The sequence below is a fragment of the Mustela lutreola genome, chromosome 8 (genome assembly GCF_030435805.1).
Source record: "Mustela lutreola isolate mMusLut2 chromosome 8, mMusLut2.pri, whole genome shotgun sequence".
NCBI lineage: Eukaryota > Metazoa > Chordata > Mammalia > Carnivora > Mustelidae > Mustela > Mustela lutreola.
Genome location: NC_081297.1, coordinates 67,838,152 through 67,859,187, shown reverse-complemented (window position 1 = coordinate 67,859,187; position 21,036 = coordinate 67,838,152). Strand labels below are relative to the sequence as shown.

At 38.7% G+C, this 21,036-nt stretch overlaps 1 protein-coding gene across 4 annotated transcripts in view; it reads right to left on the bottom strand.

The window, feature by feature from the left end:
- SLC38A4 (solute carrier family 38 member 4) overlaps positions 1-21,036 on the bottom strand; it is a 64,183-nt gene that overhangs the window by 5,552 nt on the left and 37,595 nt on the right. For 3 of the 4 annotated variants that reach the window (XM_059185565.1, XM_059185566.1, XM_059185564.1), the window contains exons 3-14: positions 18,873-18,963; positions 18,255-18,370; positions 15,449-15,522; positions 14,887-14,979; positions 10,506-10,587; positions 10,136-10,218; positions 9,977-10,035; positions 8,826-9,101; positions 8,634-8,713; positions 8,065-8,165; positions 6,231-6,355; positions 335-479 (exon numbers count right to left, since the gene is read on the bottom strand). In XM_059185565.1, coding sequence (XP_059041548.1) covers positions 335-479; positions 6,231-6,355; positions 8,065-8,165; positions 8,634-8,713; positions 8,826-9,101; positions 9,977-10,035; positions 10,136-10,218; positions 10,506-10,587; positions 14,887-14,979; positions 15,449-15,522; positions 18,255-18,370; positions 18,873-18,963 — 1,325 coding nt within the window. The other variant, XM_059185567.1, reaches the window with a different exon arrangement.

Below are 21,036 nucleotides of genomic sequence, written 5' to 3'. Positions count from 1 at the left end.
AGGCTTACAAAAGGCTTCCTAGGAACACTCAACTTTTGGATGGGGGGGTAGAGAAGCTTTATATGACTTGACTTTTATGGGGCTCCATTTCCTCATCTCTCAGAAAAGGCAGCTGGATTAGATGGCATCTAAAGTTTTTTTCTCATCCTATGAATAACTTCGAGTCACCTGAGAGGAAGGGAAGGTGACCAGCTGGAGACTGGCTGGGCTAATAGGCATCCCATAAGCCTAAGATGGGACCAGGGATCTTTGACTCCCATCCACCAGCTCCCTGTCTGCCCTTTAAGGAGTTATCAACTTGAGTTGATGAAATAAAAGCTTTTCTCAAACTTACCTATGAATCCAAAGATGTATTTTATTGTTGGTACAAGGATCACCAAAACATTATTCAGTGCAAGAAGCATGGCTGCAATCAAGAAATGTCTTATCCAACTGAAGGGTCTTTTGGGAAATAAGAGTGTGGTCACTGATGTACGAATCTGCAAAAAGAAAGTCCAAAGTTGATTTTCATCTACAATTTCAAATATGTTTGTCCCTCTAAAGCATCTTCTGTGTTTTTTCTTTTTCTCCCTAAAATGATCCCGATGCTGATTTATCTTTCAAAATTTCATTATTGTGGTAAAATATACATATTTACCATCTTACCCATTTTTAAGTGTACAGGTCGGTTATTAAGTCCATTGATACTATTGTGCAACTTTGATGCTGACATTTGTTTGAGAGAGTGTTTTCCTTGTGCTCACTTCCTCAGCTTTCAGACTTTTTTCTTAAAATTCTCAGAAAGATGGGGCACCTGGGTGGCTCAGTTGTTTAAGCAGCTGCTTTCATCTCAGGTCATGATCTTGGAGTCTTGGGATCAAGTCCTACATCAGATGTCCTGCTCAACAGGGAATCTGCTTCTCCCTCTGACCTCTCCCCTCTCATGCTCTCTCTCTCTCAAATAAATAAATAAAATCTTTTTTAAAAATCTCAGAAAGAGATAAAATAACGGGTAAGGCATAGAATTTAGGGACACGGTAAAAACCTTTTCGATTTCTAAATGCATCTGTTAGACTGGATTAAGTATCAAGCACAGGCACTGAATTGATTTATATACTGCTCGTCAATAGAATTTTTACAAATCTTTTTAATTTGGCATTGTATTTAACACTTTTGCCACACAATGTTTTTAAAAAGATGATACTCTTTGTATTTGCTCCTCTCTCATTTTTCCCTTCTGCCTCCCCCCTTCCCAATTATAGATTATAAATGCAAGGCAAAGAATAGGGCCTAATAATTTTAACATTCTTCAAAGTTTATAGTTTGGTGTCTTGCACACAGCAGGCACTCAATACATGTTGAATTAAACTGAATGGAACAAATCCCTTCCCTCCCTTCAGGAGCCTTGACTGACTTCAGCCCTATTTTGGAGGCTACAGTAAGTAGGTGAGGGGTCAAGAGAGACTCCATTTGCAGCAGCCTTTCAAGTTACTGTGCTGTAACCCCGGATAAAAAGATCCTTTTGGCTAGAGGGAATGCCCTGCATGTTTGAACAGCTCAACAGAGTAGAAAATACTCATCGCTGGAATCTTTTAGAGGACACTTTTTACTTAGGGGAATTACTCTATTGGCTTTTCAATAAGTGAGCACGTCAGTGAAGCTAGGACTTCACATTTTTAGAAATGCTGGGGTTGATTTTTCACTTAAAATGTTACTTCTGAAGTCTCTTGCTGGTGGAGAGATGGGATCTCATTTGAGAGAGAAAATGTAAAATGCATTTAGAAACACATGCATGCACGACAAAAACTTCCAGCCGAATTGCTTGTAGTGTCTAATGGGACATTCCTTTCATACCACTGCACCAAAAATTAAAGCCATCTGTTTAGGTTTCAAAAGCAATTTCATTTCCAGAATGGCAGACCAAATAGTCTCTGGAAACGGTTTAAGAGTGACTTTGTAAAGGATTTTAAAAATTGGATTAGTGAAAATTATGAAACTCGCTCTGAAAAGTAGGCTGAAGAAAGCAAATGGTTTGAGAACATTTTCCCCAGCTGCCCATAAATTCTACATTATGATCCACAATTCGTGCTTATTCAGTCTGTCCAAACTGGTCTCATTAGGCTTAAAAATGAGCTTTCTATGGTATAGCCACATGGCTTCAGGACTTATTTGTCTCAGAATGCTAAACATACAGAATGAACAAGTAGCATGCAGGTTATTTTCAGGCAGAGGTCATACATATGTGCTTTTTTTGTCTTTTGTTAAAATAATACTATTTACTTAAGAGGCTGAGTTAGAGGTAAACCTATAGGTTACAGGTAAACCTATAGGTACAGGGTCCCTGACTGTAAATTCGGTTTCCTACTGTCTCTTGGCTCCCGGGAAGACTAGGGTGGGGACTGATAATGTAAGAGTACAGAAGTCTTACAGGATTCATGGTTGGAACAAGGAGAAAGCTGGCTTCTCACGGCAAAGAAGGTATTTGGAGCTGCCAGTGCATTCCTAGAAGGATAAGAGGGCACACTGGGTGGTCGCAGGTTGCATCTGGTGGGGGGGTGGGGGGGGTGGAAAAGAATAGAAGGAAACTTGCTGGTCCTTCTATGTTGAAATGCAGCCTTGAGAGGTGAGCCTGGATCAATGCGTCCTCCACAGTCTGTTTACCTATGGTCAGGAGCCTCAGGAGCAAGGGGGGCTGGCCTCTTACCCACAGTGCAATGCCTGTTGTTCCACTTATCTAAGCGCCTTTTCTCTACTGACACAAACTGATAAGAACCTGGAAATGTGGGTCAGGTGCCAGGGTGGAGGGAGGAGGGAAGTCCCTAGCAACGGCCATGGCCTCTGACCCAGAATGATTCTAGAAAGGTCCTTGGAAGCTCTAGGAAAAAAAAAAAAATTTGTTATTTCCAGAGAGCATATTTGGAATATGGAGTGTGTGAGGGGGTGCCATATTCCAATCTGGGGACCCACTGAGAGGCAGAGTAGAAAGTGGAAACCTGTATTAGGTCTGAACTCTCAAAAAAAAAAATCAAGACTATTATTTAGAAGTGAATCACAGTTTCACTTTTAAGACTGCTTGGGATAAGGGTGTTGGAAATATCTGTGGATCATGACTCTATTCCAGTTCACAGCAATAATCACCATATTTCTATGCCTATCTCTAACAGGGGTTCTGAAGGCAGCAACTGTGAAAAGAAAGATTTTACTATCATAAAATAGAATAGAAGTAGCTAGAGAATCTGAAATATGATCTTTTTTTTTTTTTTTTTTTTTTAAGGTGTGGCAAATGGAATGTGAGTCTGTGTTCCTGATAAACTCATTAGGATTATCTGGTTTTCTGTTTTTCATAGTGATGTGTGAGCTTGAGAACATAAAGGGAAGTATAAGCTGAAAATGATGTTCATAGTCTTTGTGAAGGAGGTGCAGTCCCATAATGGACAGCCCTGCCCATACCACCACCACCCCAACATGAGAAGCAGAAAGGTTGGGACACTAGTGAAAAAGCAATTCACTTCATTTATTCATTTGTTTGATAATCATTTTTGCACTCAATATGTGTCTTCGATTAAGAAGGAAAAAACTGACCTAACTGGAGAAAACTAAGATAATAAATGGAATAATCTAAGGAAAATCCATCCAAACACCCAAGTACAGAAACACCCCGTTGTCTCTTCTTGGGCTCCGAAGAAAAAGAGCCCACTTGTCATTTGTTGAAAGAAGTAAAATATAAAATTGTTCCTAAAATTGAGAGAATTTAATCCTAATAGACTAGGTTTTGTTTGTTTTTATGATTTGTATGTGGGTATATCAAAGCAAAGTAAATAAATTTCTTATTGGTCAAGAGCTTCATAATTTGAAGAAACCCTCAGGAGAACACTGCCACACATAACTGCATTTGACATGTTGAAAGTCGTGGCTGTAAATCACAAGGAACAAACATACCACCAACTTTTTGCACTTTAGGGGGAAAGTGTCTGAAAGTAGCCTTGTGGGTTTAACTGGGACAAGGAGGCTGGCTTGCTTTCTTTCTTTTTTTTTTTTTTTTTTTTTTTTTGCCCTCCATGTTCACTTTTATGCCCTCCATCATATCCATGGAGGCTTAGATCATTTAGCCCAGATCCTCACCCAAATGAAGTTTATGGCAAATGTCAACAAGTGGAACAGCCTCTGCTTTTGCTGGAAAAGGAAGTTTATATGAAAAGGCAAGATTCCTTTGGAGACCATTTTTCTTGGCAACCACTGCTGAGCTCCTGAGCCAGTCACCTAACCTCCAGGACTTGTAACCCAGGGGAGAAGGTGGGCACTTACACAGATGATCTCAGTGTAACATTGGAAGGTCAAAGACAGAATTATGGGGGCGCCTGGGTGGCTCAGTGGGTTAAGCCTCTGCCTTCGGCTCAGGTCATGATCTCAGGGTCCTGGGATCGAGTCCCGCATCGGGCTCTCTGCTAGGCGGGGGCCTGCTTCCTCTCCTCTCTCTCTCTCTCTCTCTCTCTCTCTGCCTGCCTCTCTGCCTACTTGTGATCATTCTCTGTCAAATAAATAAAATCTTAAAAACAAAAAAAAGACAGAATTATGTGCAAAGCATTTCATAAATGTTAATGTTGGGTTAAAGTTCTTACTTAAGGATAACAGTTATTTTTTGAAAATTTGGTTCTCATAGTCCGTTTTGATCCTAAGGGCCATCTCATGGGAGATGTTTCCCACCTACTACTGTACCTGATAGTCAGACTTATACCAGTGCCTTATCTGTCATGAGAGAAAGAACTTTTATGGAGAGATCTAGATTTCAAATGTTGAGGTGAAATGACCATCAGTATATGAAAGGCTGACTTCCACTTCCCATTATCTCGACCCTAGCCATCAGTGTCCTGATGGGAGCACTGCATTGGTCAACTGTGACTGACTAGCTTCATGACCATGGCCAAGTCCATTAATCTCCTGAGACCACAACATGAAAGTGCTATATTTAGGGCACTTACAGAAGCACATAACAGATTTCTTTTATACATTACTTTGATTCAATAATGATGGGAGTGCCTACTGAGTGCCAAAACTTAGTCAGTTATATCTTTACACACAAAAAGGTCTTTCAACATTATTTCCTCAGTCACTGTTTGCTTAGAAATTTTACCCTATGGTATACTTTCTGTCTACAGCTGTCTTCTGCTTTGTTCTCCTGATGGAGCTGATTTTAGGCTAAAGCTGTATGCATGTCATTGGAAATACTTTCAGACACATGAGAGGCGAGATATTATTTAAGAGTAAAATATTAGCCCTCCTGGCAATAAGGATCCGATTTCATGCACTCATGAAAAAGGAATGTGTCAAAAAATATTTCAGCACACAGGCTGCATTTAAAGTAACCACAGTGTCATTAGAGGAGTAGTTCTCATATGCTGGGCCCTACATGGAACATTCTGTACAGGACGGCGCTGCTTACTAGGTCGCTTATTTTTCCCCCTAAAATGAATGAGTAAATTCAGTGTTTATGAAAGGAGAAGAGTTGGCAGGAGAATGCAGACCCGTGTTTATCCATAGGTGGTGGTTTTAACTCATGCAGCCCAAATCTCTTCAACCAGCCCTGCCCTGTGATCTCACAACAAGTGACGCCAAAGGCAAATGCCAAGAAGAGGTAATTCCAGCAGGAGTCTCACAGAGGACGTGGATCAGTTTGGGGGGTTGTAGAAAAGATGTATGATCGGTAATATAATTATTTTTCAAGAAATTTATTTCTAGCATGTAATTTACTTAAGAGGATTCCCCTTCTCATTGGTCTTCAAGGAATCAAATGAAGGAGACTTTGAATGTTACTGCAGCAGAACCCACTGGGGGAGGGAGGGAATTAAATACCATCAGAACTGGTGAAAATGCAATGAATTGAAAAGTAATGTGGTTTTGGCTTTCAACTTTCATAAGTTCTACAAACTCCTACTCATTTCTACTAACCCATAAGATTGAAACTCAGATCTGTTTTTTGAATTTGAAACTAACAATAAGTTTTGACCTCAACAAAGCTGGAAAATAAATAAAGAAATACACTTGGTGATCCCCTCCTAATATTTTATAAGTGCTTAATGTCTAAATATTTGTTGTATTTACATATTAAATTGTCCTTTTTAAATGGTTCCAAAGTGCTGTATAAAAATGACGTCTTCAGGCATTGCAATTGATGAAATCCACATCAAATCAGAACATATGTACTAATCTAGGAGGTTCAGCACGATTCTTCCACCAAAGTTTCATGTACTTACTGGGAACAGAACAATAGGCACCGTTAGTGTCACCGCCACAAGGACTGCCAGGCGTACCATGAGGAGAGGGGTGTCGAATGTGTATACTTTGCTATAAGCGTGTAGTAATTCGTCTTCAACTTCTCCTACAAAGAGGAAGAAGAGAATGGGTTCGCTTGGTGCTGTCAATACCAACAGTAACATTTTGCAAAGGGAAGACAGTATAATGTATAAAAACAAAAACCAAACCCAGGTACGGGAATCTAGACCCCTCTGTTTTAATCATATCTCTGAGCTTATTAGTTGTGTGACCTTTCTTCAATGAACAAGGGAACCCTGAAGTTTATAAAACAGAAGCTAGAATCCAGTTATGAAGGGTGCCTCTCTAGCTCATTTGCTTCATAATAAGTCTATCTCTACTGCATAGAAACCTCGCAAAAGAGGTGACAAGCTGAGGTGCTCCGTTGAAGGGGATGAAAGAGCCAAGCCCCACCAGCCTGTCCCTCACATCCTGCCACCGCCTCCACTCCTACCTGCCCATGAGCTTTGATGCAGCTTCTCTGAACCTAGTATGGAAACCTTATGACAAATGAACTCTAACTTTTTTTTTAAGTTTAACAGTTATGACACGGATATACTGACTTCTGGGGATGTTTCAAGCTTTTGCTTGTCTTATGAAACTCATTAGAGTCAGTATAAGGAACATGCAAGGATGAATTAGCATGATTTTTACTGGGTCTCCTAATTAATATTGATCTAAGATTAAGATGTCACCCACCAAGAAAATGTATTCTTTCAGAATTCCAGATACAAATGACGTGGAGATGTTTATAGAATCAGATGTAGTTTGATTTTTTTTTTCTCCTTACTCCCGTCCAAAGCAGACAGAGGGGGGTAAAAATAGATTCCCTGGTATTAATCTGATTTTTTAAATTCACAATCTAACAAAGAGCTCATGTCCAATCCAAAGTGAGTGCTTGGTTAATAGTGGAATATTAGTCAAATGGAATTAAAAAAAAAACAAGTAAATGGTACCCCCTCCCCAGTCTTTTCCTCCACAATTTGTCTTGCAATCAATTTGATTTACTGAATCAGAAAAAAGAAAACTAAACTAAAAAGTTAAAGAGGTTTATGTAAAAAATAGTTTTATGTTGCTAACACTGATTCATGACAATAGGCCAATGTTAGAATCCCTGAAATATGTCTATAGGGCTTTTGTGTCCATTAAGATGCCATAGAGAAATTGTTTTTAGACATAATCTAAAGTGTCCATAGTTGCTTTTCTTTGTTTCTGGTAGTACATTTCCAGATTGCTGGGAATTGTCATGTCTTCTTTTCTTGGGAAACCGTTCACTATAACAGAAGAGAATGAGATGAGCCAGAAAACTTGCCAAACGCTCCAAGCCTCCAGATTCCACTTGCCTGGTAAACAAAAAGCAGATTCCAACTCCAGGACTTTGTACTTTTCCTACCACTTGTTGGGTAGTTAGTTATTCTACCAAGAGAGTTTTCCAATATACAATTGGACTCACCATCATTGTTTCTAGCTTGAGATGGCCTAGGGAGTCAAGTCAAAGAAATACAATCTATCCCTTAGGGAAAATAATTTAAATATGAAGGCTGGTTTTCATAAAATATGCATGAATTCACAAGTGGTTGTATCCTGTTAACTAGGCTGGATCAGGTCCCATTTTCTTAGGTCAAATGACAAGACTCACATAGCCGGTTAAATGATCATGTGTACTAGAGATCATGCCGCTTAGAGAAGGCGGTTAAAAGAATTACACCTACCCAGGTTAAAGATCAGCCCAACTAGGATTTGCACAAAGAGAATGACTTTGACAGGGTGACCTACCATAGAAGGTTAGGTAACCAAAGAGGGCAGCAAGCAGGTACATGACAAGCATCCCCGTGATGGAAATATTTGACACTGTTTGCATCTTCCTCCGGGACCGACTGAAAAGGAAACACCAAGCTTTGTGGGTTTTGTTTTGTTTTTTAACTTGTGAAGTATCTCTTTTCATAATTAAAACTTTTAAAAAATAGTGAAAGACTGTATGCTTGTGTTGCTTTTATAAAACCACATTTCTAGTGCAGGAAACCTAGCTTGTTTCGATTTGTCTTTGAGAGCTGAGGATTTGTCTCCATTTTACTCATTGTTTCTTTCTTTCTTTCTTTCTTTCTTTCTATCTTTCAGGTATTTATTTGGGAGAGAGAGAGAGAAAGAGAAAACACGAGCAGGGCGGGCGGAGAAAGAGAGGGAGGGAAAGAATCTCCAGCCGACACCCCGCCGAGGGTAGAGCCCGATGCAGGGCTCCATCTCACGACCCTGAGATCATGACCTTGAGGACCTTATAAAAAACCTTTGAACATATGAGCACATTTTCAAAACAAATTAGCATGCTAACATGAGGGCTGCCTTACTCTTTAAGTTCACTGTAGATGGGCAGGACCTCGGGGTGGCACACAAAAGCAAATGCTAGAATAGGAATCGCGTAGGCTGTCTGAAAAATAAAGATAACAATGCCGATGTAGCCTTCCAACACAGAGGATGATCCCAAACCATCTCCCCTCATGAAACAGAGATTCGGCTGTAATATTAGGCTCATCACTCACCCGGGAGTTGAATACAAAGTATTTGGGTTGGCACTTGTCATCACTGTGTGCTTCATACTCTACTCCACTGCCATGAAGAGAACCCTTGGCCTGGTTCTCATCTAGCCCTGCAGGATTCTGGTGGGTATAATCCATCATGAAGTTCACCCCACTACTCTCGGAGTTGTTAGGCAGCATTACCACGTGCACTGGAAGTGTATTGTTGAATGTCAGGTTTCCAACATTGTGATCCAGAACAGGCAGAGGGCAGGGTATTTGAAATTTCTTGTAAATCACCTAGGCCCAGGCATTAAAAGAAAAAAAAAAAAATCAGACTTTTGAGGAAAATAATGAAACAAAATCCATATATGTGGCTTATGGGGTAGAGGTGAGGGGTCTCTGCTGAGGACTCCTTTTAGACTAATGGACAATGGAGACTCCCTCCAGCTTCTGCTCTAAGGAAAGAGTTGGAACAATGGTTGCTCCTGAGAGTCAACAGGACCGTATTTTGCATGAATCCATCCTAAGCGTCATTAATATTCTTCTGTGAGAAAGGTGATCATTGCCTTACTACATTTTTTCTCTCTTAGTTCTTCAAACTAATATAAAAATGAGTTATCAAAAATTCTCCTCTCCTCCTTTGTTTTCTTAGGGAAATGCTGTATACAACTTGGCATCCATGAGATTATAAAAAGAAAAAAAAAATCTCCCTTTTGGTGCAGAGTGGGGGCACTGGGGAGAAGGATTTCTTCTTTAATTCCACTGGGTTTGCCCTCTTTTCATGGGTGGAATGTGCAGCAGAAAATGGCAGGTTGATGTAGATGTGGGTAATTCTATAGCCTACTCATTTCTCTTAAGGGACTCTTCACTTCTTCCTTCACCTTTCTAAATGGTCAGTTGTCACATTACTGCTTGAAGGATTCCTTTTGTCCAAATATACATCCTGTGTGCTTTGAACATACTACCAGCCATGGCCTTGGCATTCTAACTCAACTATTTTTAAACTCATGACTGTCCCTTTCCTCATTCCAATTTAGAATACAAGAAAATGGCTTGTGATGCAAGAAGCATTTCATGCTAGTTAAGTGCTTGAGAAAAATGAGGACACTAATTTAGGTACTAGGTGTCTCATGCTCACTGACCTACAGGGATCATGTCAATAAATCACTTACCACACTGACAAAAAACACCATGCAGGTAAGAGAAAATCCACTGGTATAACCAAGGTAACCTAAAAGTTAGCAGAGAAATTCTGGAAGGTGAATATTGTATCTACAATTGGATTACCTATTAGAATATGAAATGAAAATAAAAACTGAAAATGACTTTACCTAAATTTTTAAGAAGAGAAAGTGGAAGAATGATTCCAAGAGACACAAATATGACGAGGTAGTTGCCATTGAGGTACCATTCTCTGAAAGAGAAAGAGTGGCAAGGCTATTAGGATGCACCTGGGTGGCTCAGTTTGTTAAACGTGCAACACTTGACTCATGATCTCCACATTGTGAGATCGAACCCCGCTTCAGGCTCCATGCTGACCGTGAGCCTGCTTAAGATTCTCTCTCCCTCATCTCTCCCCATCTCTCTAAAAGAAAAAAAAAGAAAAAGAAAAAAAGGAAGGAAGGAAGAATCAGGATCAGAATAGACCAAGTAGAATGAGTCAACAAATGTTACAGAGAGAACATAAGACATAAGACATACCCAGTATTTTCTTCAAGTCCCATGAATGCTCTGATTACTTCAGGTAGTTCATATTTAATGATAAAGAGGTAGCTTGACATCGCTAAAATGGAAAACGTGACAGCTTAGTGGTGTACATAGCACTAAAGTCATAGGCAAGTTGTGAGAAGTCCTGGCATTTGGGACATTCAGTCTTCTGGTAAGATGAGCACCTAATCCCCCAGACAGAAAGAAAAGCCACCCAGTGTGTTTTGTACAGCTTCCAAGTTCTTTTCCAAAATAGATATTTGGCCCTCCGACTCTTGCACATGGACCTTTGCTAACAGTATCAATGGTGATTCTGTTTTTAATCCAGCTCTGAGGTTTTCAGTGACATTGCTCTTTCAAAGTTTCCCCCTAATTAGCTGTAAGTCATCATGGCCTATACGGAGTGCTTGTTTTAGTGTCCATCACTTGGGCAGGGGTCTGGCCACAAAAGGCCTGGGCCAGAGTAAAGAGGGAAGTTCCCAAGGGGGTGCTAGTCTAGTCCTCTGTAACCTCCCTGAGGGGCACCCACTCTTCAGAGCACAGATCATCTCAACTGGAGGCTGACTGGATTGACAAAGAATGTAAGAGATGATAGGTTCTCCCACCTTGGTCAACGGATTTGCTTTCTCTATATCTCAGTCTCCCTTTCCCTAATAAGAAATTAAAGAGTATGGCAAAAGTTCTTGAGCATCTACATAAGTGATAGGATATGTGATAAATGTGATGAATGATGTGTTATCAGGTACTCTTCTGAAAATCTGTCGGTATAATCTATAAACCCTCTCCCTGGAAAAATGCATATGTATACATACTCATATCATATAATGTTGCCTAAAGTTGTAGGGCTTGAGGCAACATCTCTTTCCCAAGTCCATCCATGCCATGAAATATAATGCTAATTTGACACAGGGTCCAGGAAGTAAAAATAAAATTCATTTTATTAATTTAAATTAAAAATAAGATTGATGAGTTTTGCATTGCAATGTCTAAGTATATCATACACCTTTCTGGTGAATTTTTGCTCACAGACATGTGAAAGCAGATTTTTAAGTTGCAAATTGTACTATTAATAGTTTCAAAGGATTTCTTTAACCTCCACCAAAAGTAATAATGGTGATATTGATTTCCTACATTGGTCAGTCCTACAGATTACTCCATTTGAGCAGCTGAAAAGCCATGTAAGACAACAAGGTGTAGGCTATTTTCATTCCACAGGTGAGGATATAAAGGTTTGAAAGCTTCCTTGACATGTCCAAGATCTCACAGATTGAGAACAACAGACCACAAGCAAAATATAAGATCCTGACTTCTGGCCAGTGTTTCTTCTCTATTGTGAAATGAAATGATTTTTACAATACCTGATGTGTCTTCTGTAAATACTATTTGGTTAATCTTTACAAAGACCTTGGCTAAAGCTAAATCTTACAGAGCGCAAACAGAGGAGATATTTCTGATTAACTGGCTCAGTGAGGTACCCTTCAATTTTAGAGCTGTTAATTGCTGACTTTCAGTGATGTCACCACTGTTAATGTGTTTGGTCTTTGAAAATTTAGAATGATCCAGACCTGTCTGGGTAATGTCAACATTATTCTGTTAATGTTGAAACATCTGTGGTAAATGTTAATTTTTCAGGGGATTGAGAAAATTAAACATTCTAAATGTGGAGTTGCTAAATACAGAAATACAAGTGATTTCCCTTAGGCTAATATAACTACTAATCACATAGAATAACCAAAGTGAGAGCATTTTCAGGAATGGCAGATGAAATTTTGTTTTATTCCCTTAAAGCCACACTTCCTCCATGGGTGTGCATCTTGACTGAGAGACCATTTTATCGTTTATGTCATTATTTAGAAGCAATGTGAGCAAAAGACAGTGTTGTTGCTCCTTAGCTCATTGGGTTTAGGGCTAAATATGTGCTTGCCCAGGTACTTCAGTTATCCAAACAAGTAAACCAGATCAACTATGAGGTGATCTTATGAAATGCCTGACGTTTTAAGTCTTGAAAAGTCTGAAAATCTGAACCAAATGTAAAGCAATCTATTTGGTGGGGGATGGCTTGTGGCCCCAAAACAATCCAGGGAATTGCTGTCAAAATAGTCTCAATATACACAGATATGAAAAGAAATAAATACAAATCATTAAGAAATGCCTGGACTTTATTTAGCTGCTTACCAACCATACATTAGTAGGAGCAGGTTTAGTTGGATAAAACTTATTAAGAGAATTGCCTTATTCCAAAAATCCTAGATAACTCCAATGATTTTATTTAAGAAGGGTCACTTCCTTGCAAGATCTCTGTGCAAATTTATTTATTGCAGCAATTATTTGTCATAGTGAAAAATTGGAAACAATCCAACATCAATAAGGGATTCAGTAAGCCCATTATGGTACATTTGCGCAATGGAAAATTCAAAAGCCATTTAAAAGAATAATATGCAAATACATTCAAGGCATATTGTCAAGTAAAAAAATGAAGCTTCAAATCAGTATTATAGGATGATTTAATTTTATCAGTAACAATATATTTATTAAATTTTGCATAAAGGAAAACCTTGGAGTAGTTATTTCTAAGAGTGAGTTATATAAACATTTCTTTATAATTAATATATTTATGTAATGTTTTAGTTTTTCATAATTAGCATATATTTGTCTTATAAAAATAAAAAGGCCCATTTAAAAAATATTCAGGAAGGCTCCAGAGACATCAAATCCGAGAACGAGGGAGGAAAGGGTGTACTGAACCCTTATTATGGGCCATATGTTATCTGATTTCACCCTCACAATGACCCTGTGAGATGAAATATTACTCTCATTTTCATAGATGGAAAAATTAGACAAGTCACAGACAGTGACAAAAACAGACTCAAATTTAGGTGCACCAGACTCCCAAAGTCTATTCTCTACTCAAGTGCTTTAAAATATTTTAAAAAATCAGTGTCATGTCTGATACATACAAACAGGGCCAAGGGAATCCAGAGGGACTAATATGCACTAGTCTAGAGAAGCAATGGGTCATGGGAGCAAACAGAAAGAAAATTTGTGTGTGTGTGGGGGGGGATTTGGGTTGGGGGACTCCAAGAGTAGGGGAACTGAATATGTTTGTTATGGTATGACAGGACATATAGAAGATAGCTAGCTAGATAGGTAGGTAGGGGGGTGGTAGGAAAGTTATCCAAAAGGTAGGCAGAAGAAAGATGAAGACCCTTATGGTGGGCCAAGGAGTTTTAAGTTTTATCCTGAAAATAACAAGGTCATGCTGAAGAATTTTATGCATGTGAGAAGCAAGACTAGATTTGCATCTGAGAAAGTGAACTTGGAAGATAAATCAGAGATAGAAGCAGGAGAAACTCAAGGTAGGAAACCCAGTTAGAAGGCTACTGCAAGAGTCTGAGCAGAAACAGTGACCACCTGAACTGTGATGGAGAGCTGGAAAGAGAGAACATCTCAAGGCAGGTAAAAAACCAGAATGGACAGGAGCTGGTATCTGATTGGATGTTCAGGGTTAAGGAGGGAGAGAGAGGTTATAGGATGACACCTATGATGTTCAGCTCAAGAAAATGGATGCTGCTGGTATTGTTCATTGAGGAAAGAAAGAAGAAAAGGATAAAATGGCAGGTTTGGGGACTGGAGAGGAAGTGAGGAAGTAAGCAGCACTGTGTGATGATAGATTCCAGGTCATCTAAGAGGACGTAGGCAGTAGGACATAGAAACCAAGGGTCTGGATGCCTTCTGAGGGTCAAAGACTCCATAGGGCTGGTGAAGCTGATGGGCAAACATGACCTGGAACACTATTAAAAATACATATTCTTAGGTTCTACTCTGGTATTATAAGAATTTGTAGAGCCAAGGAATTTGTGGTTTTAATATAATGCTCCTGATGTCTACCTAGCCAGATTTTTCCTTTTGCACAACTTCTCGGGACACACTCCAATAGTCTGGCTCTGCGCAGGCTTCCTCAAGGACCCCTCATATTTGGCTATGCCTCTCAAATACTTAATTTTCAGGTTTATGAAATAGACTCAGTCATATGTATGAAATATCAACTGTTCTGGCAATGACAGAAATAAGCACTAATGTTTTAATCTTGTAAATTTAAATGAAAGCCATAATAGCCTTTGAAATCAAGAAAGTTTTTACTTTCTATTTTACTTCTAGAATTCATTTAGTGGGATCCTATATAATATTTTCTTAGATATTATTTTTAATTAAAGAAGGACAGCAAATCTACTTAAGAATCCTTATTTTTAAAATTTCTGAATATAAAACAGTTGTTTTTCTGTATTTAAAGTGCTTGTTCATTGCTGTAAGAGTTTTCTGGTTTATTGAACATTCTTTAGAAAGTTAAGTAGTAGCGAACATTATATGCCCTTACCTCCAATGTTCTGCATTGTAATGGAAACAAAAGCTCCGATTTTTCCAGGCCATCCAAATGCCTTTTCCCCTAGTTTTTCGTAAATTAAAGACCCTATAATAAAAAGTAAAAGAAACAAAAAAACAACCTCTTGAAAGTATTGTTTTAATGACTAAACTATTTCTATAATTGTACACTAGAGTCTCAAAGGTGTACATACACACACATAGAAATTATAAGCCCCAAATATGCAATCTTAGAAGCCAAAACAAAACAAGTTAAATGTTCTGCAGACAAGAAGCAATGGCTTCATTCATCTTAGCTCTGTGCAGCGAGTCAGAACTGTTACTTCTGTCATCCATCAAGACTCCTTTTTCCTATTTGGCTTGAACCTGAGCCAGTTGCCTTTCACTTCTCTTAGCTGCCCCAAATTACTAAAAACATTGAGAAGCCATGTCATTGGGGTCAGAAGAAAATGAAATGTGAAATTGACTAAAATCCTCCTGTAGTTAGAGCGCAATAGACTGAATTAGCCTTCAACAAGGTTCAAAGTAGAACATCTTGGACTTGAGGGGTAGCTTACCTCCTTCCTTGGCGGTCTTTAATAAAAGGTGAACTGAGTAGAGTGATAATATTGCTACAGCAAGCAGCATGATTCTAGAAAGGGAGAGTAGACAGTAAATTTCTATAATAAATAAGACACACTCGTGTTAGATATTATCATAAATTATCACACTGGTCCTTTCAGCCATTAACTTTCCAAAAGTATGTGGAATTGGGGGAAGCTGAGAAATTCTTTGGAAGTCACTCTATTTTATGTACTAAAACATACCACCAGAAGTTCTTCGCTTTTTTTTTTTTTTTTTTAGTGTTACCCACTAGTAGAATCTGGTTCATACTCAGACGCTAAATGTATAGGAGAATTAGCAAATACTCTATCTACATGCTCAGCTTATGAATATATGTCCATCGTATTTGTGTGCTATTCTCAGCAACATTTATAATTGAAGGGCTACTTGACAAGCTGGCTAACCTTTAATGTAAAATCTAGAAATACAAAAGCTAGAGCACACAGAGTCTAACCTGCATCACTACTGATCCTGCACATGAGACAATAAGATACTGTGTGAGCCAGAGGTCAGGGGGTTGCCTATATAACAGAGCAAACAGAAAAAAGGAAGGATAGGGCTCAGAAAAATGTCTTTTTGTGTTGTGGTCAGAAAGAATCATTTCTGGATCAGGACCCTCTACATGTCCACAGGCATGTATGAATTCCTTATGCATATAGTGATCATTGTTTCTCCAAAAACAAGAATTGGAAAACAAAAACAAGAGCATAGATAAAAGCATCTATATAATAAATAAAGAAATAATACTAAAATTACCTGACATCATAAAAAAAAAAAACCTAAACCAAAAAACCCCTTATTCTTTGTTTCACATGACCAGAACACATTAAACATTTTCCCCACAATTGATCTAATTCTTTAGTAATTCCTGATGAAGTCAATGTTGCAAATGTACATTTGGCCATGAGTTACACATTTTTAAAACTACACTAGCTATCTTGTGCTCTTATTTTCCACAAAATACATTTATCAGAACTGTCTAATCAATTACTTACTTATGTAAGTTTCCATACACCTGTGAACTCACCTAAGGTGAGATTTGGATTACAGAATTTTGTTTCCTGGAAAAATAATGAGCATTCCCTGTGTTCTAAAACCATACTTCCTTTGGCAGGGAATGCTAAAAGTAAAACCAATGAAATCCTGTGTCACTTGCTGTGAATTAAGGGGGATAACCAAATTCAATCTGTGCTCCTTGGATATACACCTTCCAATATCCAACAATGTAATTGCTCTGGACAGTATAATCTGTTAAATGTTTAGGCCTGAAATGAGGGCCTCGGTTTTAAAAGTGGAATATCCTCCCATGAAAATCATCTTGTGGCCCTAGGCCCAAGGTCAGCGGAAGAGTCTCTTCTTTCTATTCCTCAGTCATCGATGATAACTGCCTAATTGTAATGGTATGTATAATGAATAAAGAGAAGGCAGTCTGTCTTAGAGATAGGGACTATGACAAAAGTATACAATTGTGTGTATGAATACATCTCTAAGCCATTAAGAATCAGAGGATTAAAAAATGACTTTGTTTCAAAAGTGACATTGATATAAAAATCCATCCAGCTAAAAAATATTATACCCAAAACAGATCAGAGCAGTAACACAATATAAATATTTATAGTTCTGCCTGATCCTTAGCCCTCAAATAGCTGTGTGATTATCTAATCATAAGTGATGCTCGAAACATAAATGGCATATATTTATAACATAAGCATTGCATTCTTAGACAGCTATTTAACGCTCTAACATTGCATTAAGGATGGTGATCTGCATTCACACAGTTGCCTAATATTAGACTATATTCCTGTGAAGAATTCCATGGCTGCCAACTGTGTCTTAGAAAATACCAGGCTGTATGTAATGCACATGAACATCTGTGGCTATTTGTCACAGACAATGTGGTATCCATCGCCCAGGTTGTGATGCTGCTGCCCTTAGGCAGCATTTGACCAAGTACCTAGGTTTAGGAATAAACTCGGGCCTGTCTATAAATATTTCTGTCCCAAGCACTGTACTAGTCTCGGGGATACAGACATGTGGTGAGTGAAAACAGACAGTGGCTCAATCCCCTGGAGATTATAGTCTAGCAAAGGAGAGAGATACTAACCAAATAAATCGAACAACTGCACTAAAGAATTAAAGTTGTGGGGTGTATATAATAAGTATTTGTCCCATTCATGGAGGTCAACAATGGCATAACTTGGGTAAGGGTGAGCTGTGCTATGAGAAGTCAACTAGATGAAGAAGAAAGGAAAAAGAATTCTAGGACCATGTGCAAAGGTCCTGTGGTGAGAGGGGAATATGGAACCTTCTGGGATGGAGAGAAAGCCAGTGTGCTCATTGTATCAGGCATCTAGGGGGTGTAGGATATGGGGCACAAGATGGGACCAGGGCATGCAGGACTCTGTAAACCTGGTTTGGGATGGGATCTTTTCCCTCACAGTGTGATATTGTTGTATCTGCTTCTGGGAAAGGTCTTTTTACAGAGAATCACTTTGTAAAATGCTTCCTTTGAACTGGTAGGGCTGCTCCAGTACTTTGGGTGGTTGAGCACATATATTTTCTGCGAGGTGTTTAGGGGCAGCTGGTTGGACAAGCACCATGATTAGTCTGCTCTGATTAGTACTCAGGTTGTTGTTTTATCTAGAAGCCAGAGAATATGTTAATACTTTCTCAGATCATTCCTGTTCATAAAGATCAAACTTGAGATTGTTAATTAAAAAAACACTAGGCATACATGGGCTTTGAACCAGATATACTTACATAAAAAGTATGATCCCCGTGTTGGCCATGGCATAGGACAGGCCCAAGATTCCACTGCCCATGATGGCATTACTCAGGTTGAATGAAGACATTCCAAAGGAGGTGGTTCCAGGATGCTTCAAGAAAAAAGCATATATTTTAAGCAAATATTTGCCAAAGGATGAACTCTTTTCAAATTATTTTTATTCTCACATTATCTTTACTGGAGGAGCTTATGGTTTAAAAATGAAGAGTAAGATAAAAATCACAGTGAATAAAAGCTTTTGCTTCCATAAAAGCACATAATTTTCAAAGGAATGCTTGGTTTCAGCAGGGGTCTTGGGGAAAAAAAATAGAAAATACCGGTTGGGTATCGTAAAGAAGGGAAAGCATGTCTGATTACAGATTACATTTGGGTTAGAATGATTTCTCCAAAAAACAAATGAATTTCATAAATGATTTATGTAGCCATATGGTGAACAGCAAAAACAAGTCCTTATTCCAGTAAGGGCCTGAATAAACAGAGAATGTGCTGATCAAGGCTTGGAAAATTTCAGTCACATTGTTTTCCGACAGAGACCTAGGTAGATCAGGCACCCTCAAGTCCTGTTTACTGCCCCAAAGCAGAGATTCACTTACATGTTCATCATCATAATTGGCCAGCTTCTTTTCTCCTAAAAATCCATTCGTCAGGAATTTCTGACTTTCAGCATCTTCATTAGTAAATTGACTGGATGCACATAAAAAAAGAAAATGAAGGAAAAACATCTAAGTAAATGCTCTGAATTATAGTTATGTTTCCGGTGATCTGTCACTGAATCTGGGAGGAAAAACAAAGCACTTAAAAAAATTTTTTTTTTTCTTTGCAGAAAGGAGCTGGGATCCTTTCCTGAATAGATTTGGGAAGGAGAGAAGTTATGAAGGAAGAAAATAATTTTTTAAAACACATTTTTTCTTCCCACATGAACTGTGAAAAAAAAAAAAAGAATAGTTACAGCTAATTTTGTTTTCATTTTGAGCCCTCCCAAAGAGAAAGTACAGAGCAGTGACTGTGTTTTCTCCACTACTACCACACCAAAAGCAGATGATTATATTAATTCAGTAAATATTAAGCACCTAGGCACAGGATCCTCATCTCATTGAATGTTCAAATATCTCTACGAGAGGAACTTTCATGTCCCTGCTCTACAGAAGAGGTGACCCTGCCTCAGAAAACGGAAATAACATGCCCACACCCACCAAGCTCCAAGTCTAGGGTCTTCCATGGCACCTTGCAGTCCCAGGCAGGACTCCATAACTAGTGTTTTCCTCTTTTCTTGGCTCCACCTGTATAGTCACATATTCCTTACTAGAATGTAGTTCACTGTTAGCTCTGTGTTGTGTTTGGTTGTTTTTGTGTGTGAGTGCACAGTTTTTCATAACTCTGAAGATATACTTGGAAGGAAGCAGGGCTTTCCACCGTCACCATTTACGAAAACTGTGATTGTGGTCTACCTGGGCAGAGGCTGGTCTCCACATACAGCTGTCCTGTACAGATCCTGGGATTATTTGCCGGGGATTTGAGGAGACAAATCTAGTCCAACCACATGTCCAAAAGGCTTGACTAGTAATTATAGGAGATTTGTACAAATTACCCTTTATAACAGAAGCTAATCCTGAAAATATCTTGTGAGAAAGAGAGATAACAGGGTTACTTTGGGAGAGTAAAGGAGAAGAATGTCAAGTACAGGTAGAAACAGCAGACAACGTTACTAAGTTTGATGTGCGTTTCTAGATATCCACTGGCTGTAAATTAGGAACATCTCCCAGCATTCTCCTCTTTCTCTTAGGAAGCATAATGTCTGTTGGTGTTTTTTTCCCATCCCTGCATGAACCCCTTTACTCCCTGTTCCCTTTTTGTGCTTTATTCTAATAGTCTGTAGTTAATAGACTTCCTATGTGGAGATTGGTACATAATGTTCATATTTGGAAACAGACAATATAAGATGAAATGGAGCCTAAAAAAGGCCTAAGGATTAGAAAGCAAAAGTGTCACCTGGATTTAAACTCTGGAATGCCAACATTCTATTTTTTTTTTTTTTTTTACCTCAGTCAATAAATTAGAATCCTTTAGTCCGTGAGTAGTTTTTAAAATTTAAAGTGTGGAAGTAAATAGATTTTTCTTTCTCGAGGCATTCACATGTTTTTATTTTGGCATGAGATGAATTACAATCATAAAGCATGACAAGATTGGATAAAATATATGAGAAATGTTTTGAATGTCTTAAATGTTTTGATACCGAATCCAGCATGTATTGAGAACATAAGTATAATGATTCCAAATAAATGAATTATGTTCAATTTCCCAACAATTTACATTGAAGGGATCAATCCCAACCAAATATAAGCAAAACCCATCTTCTTAAAGTGATTATAAAATTGCAAAATGATGACCTGGGTCTGAGTCAGGAGTTAAAAGCTAAGTCACTGTAAGTAGTCCAGAGCACATTGTACGAAGCTTAACAAAAGCATTCCCATCTTTCCACTGTGGCTTTTAGAGGACCAAAATCGAGTGGCTCTTATAGGACTGTTCTCAGGATGATGCCCCCTCTGCTCGGTCACCTTTGCAGGGTTCATATCTCTGGGCCTCCTTCGGAACAAGAGACCCCAGAGTTGGTCCATTGGCAAGTAGGTTCTGCATTTTTCACTGAAGCTCACGAGAAGATAAATATCTTCTTGCAACTTAGGCAACCACTCTGCAGATCCCAAAGCCCTGAGTTCTGCCACCCTGTAACTTCTCAAGAGTGGCTCAACCGAGAAAATG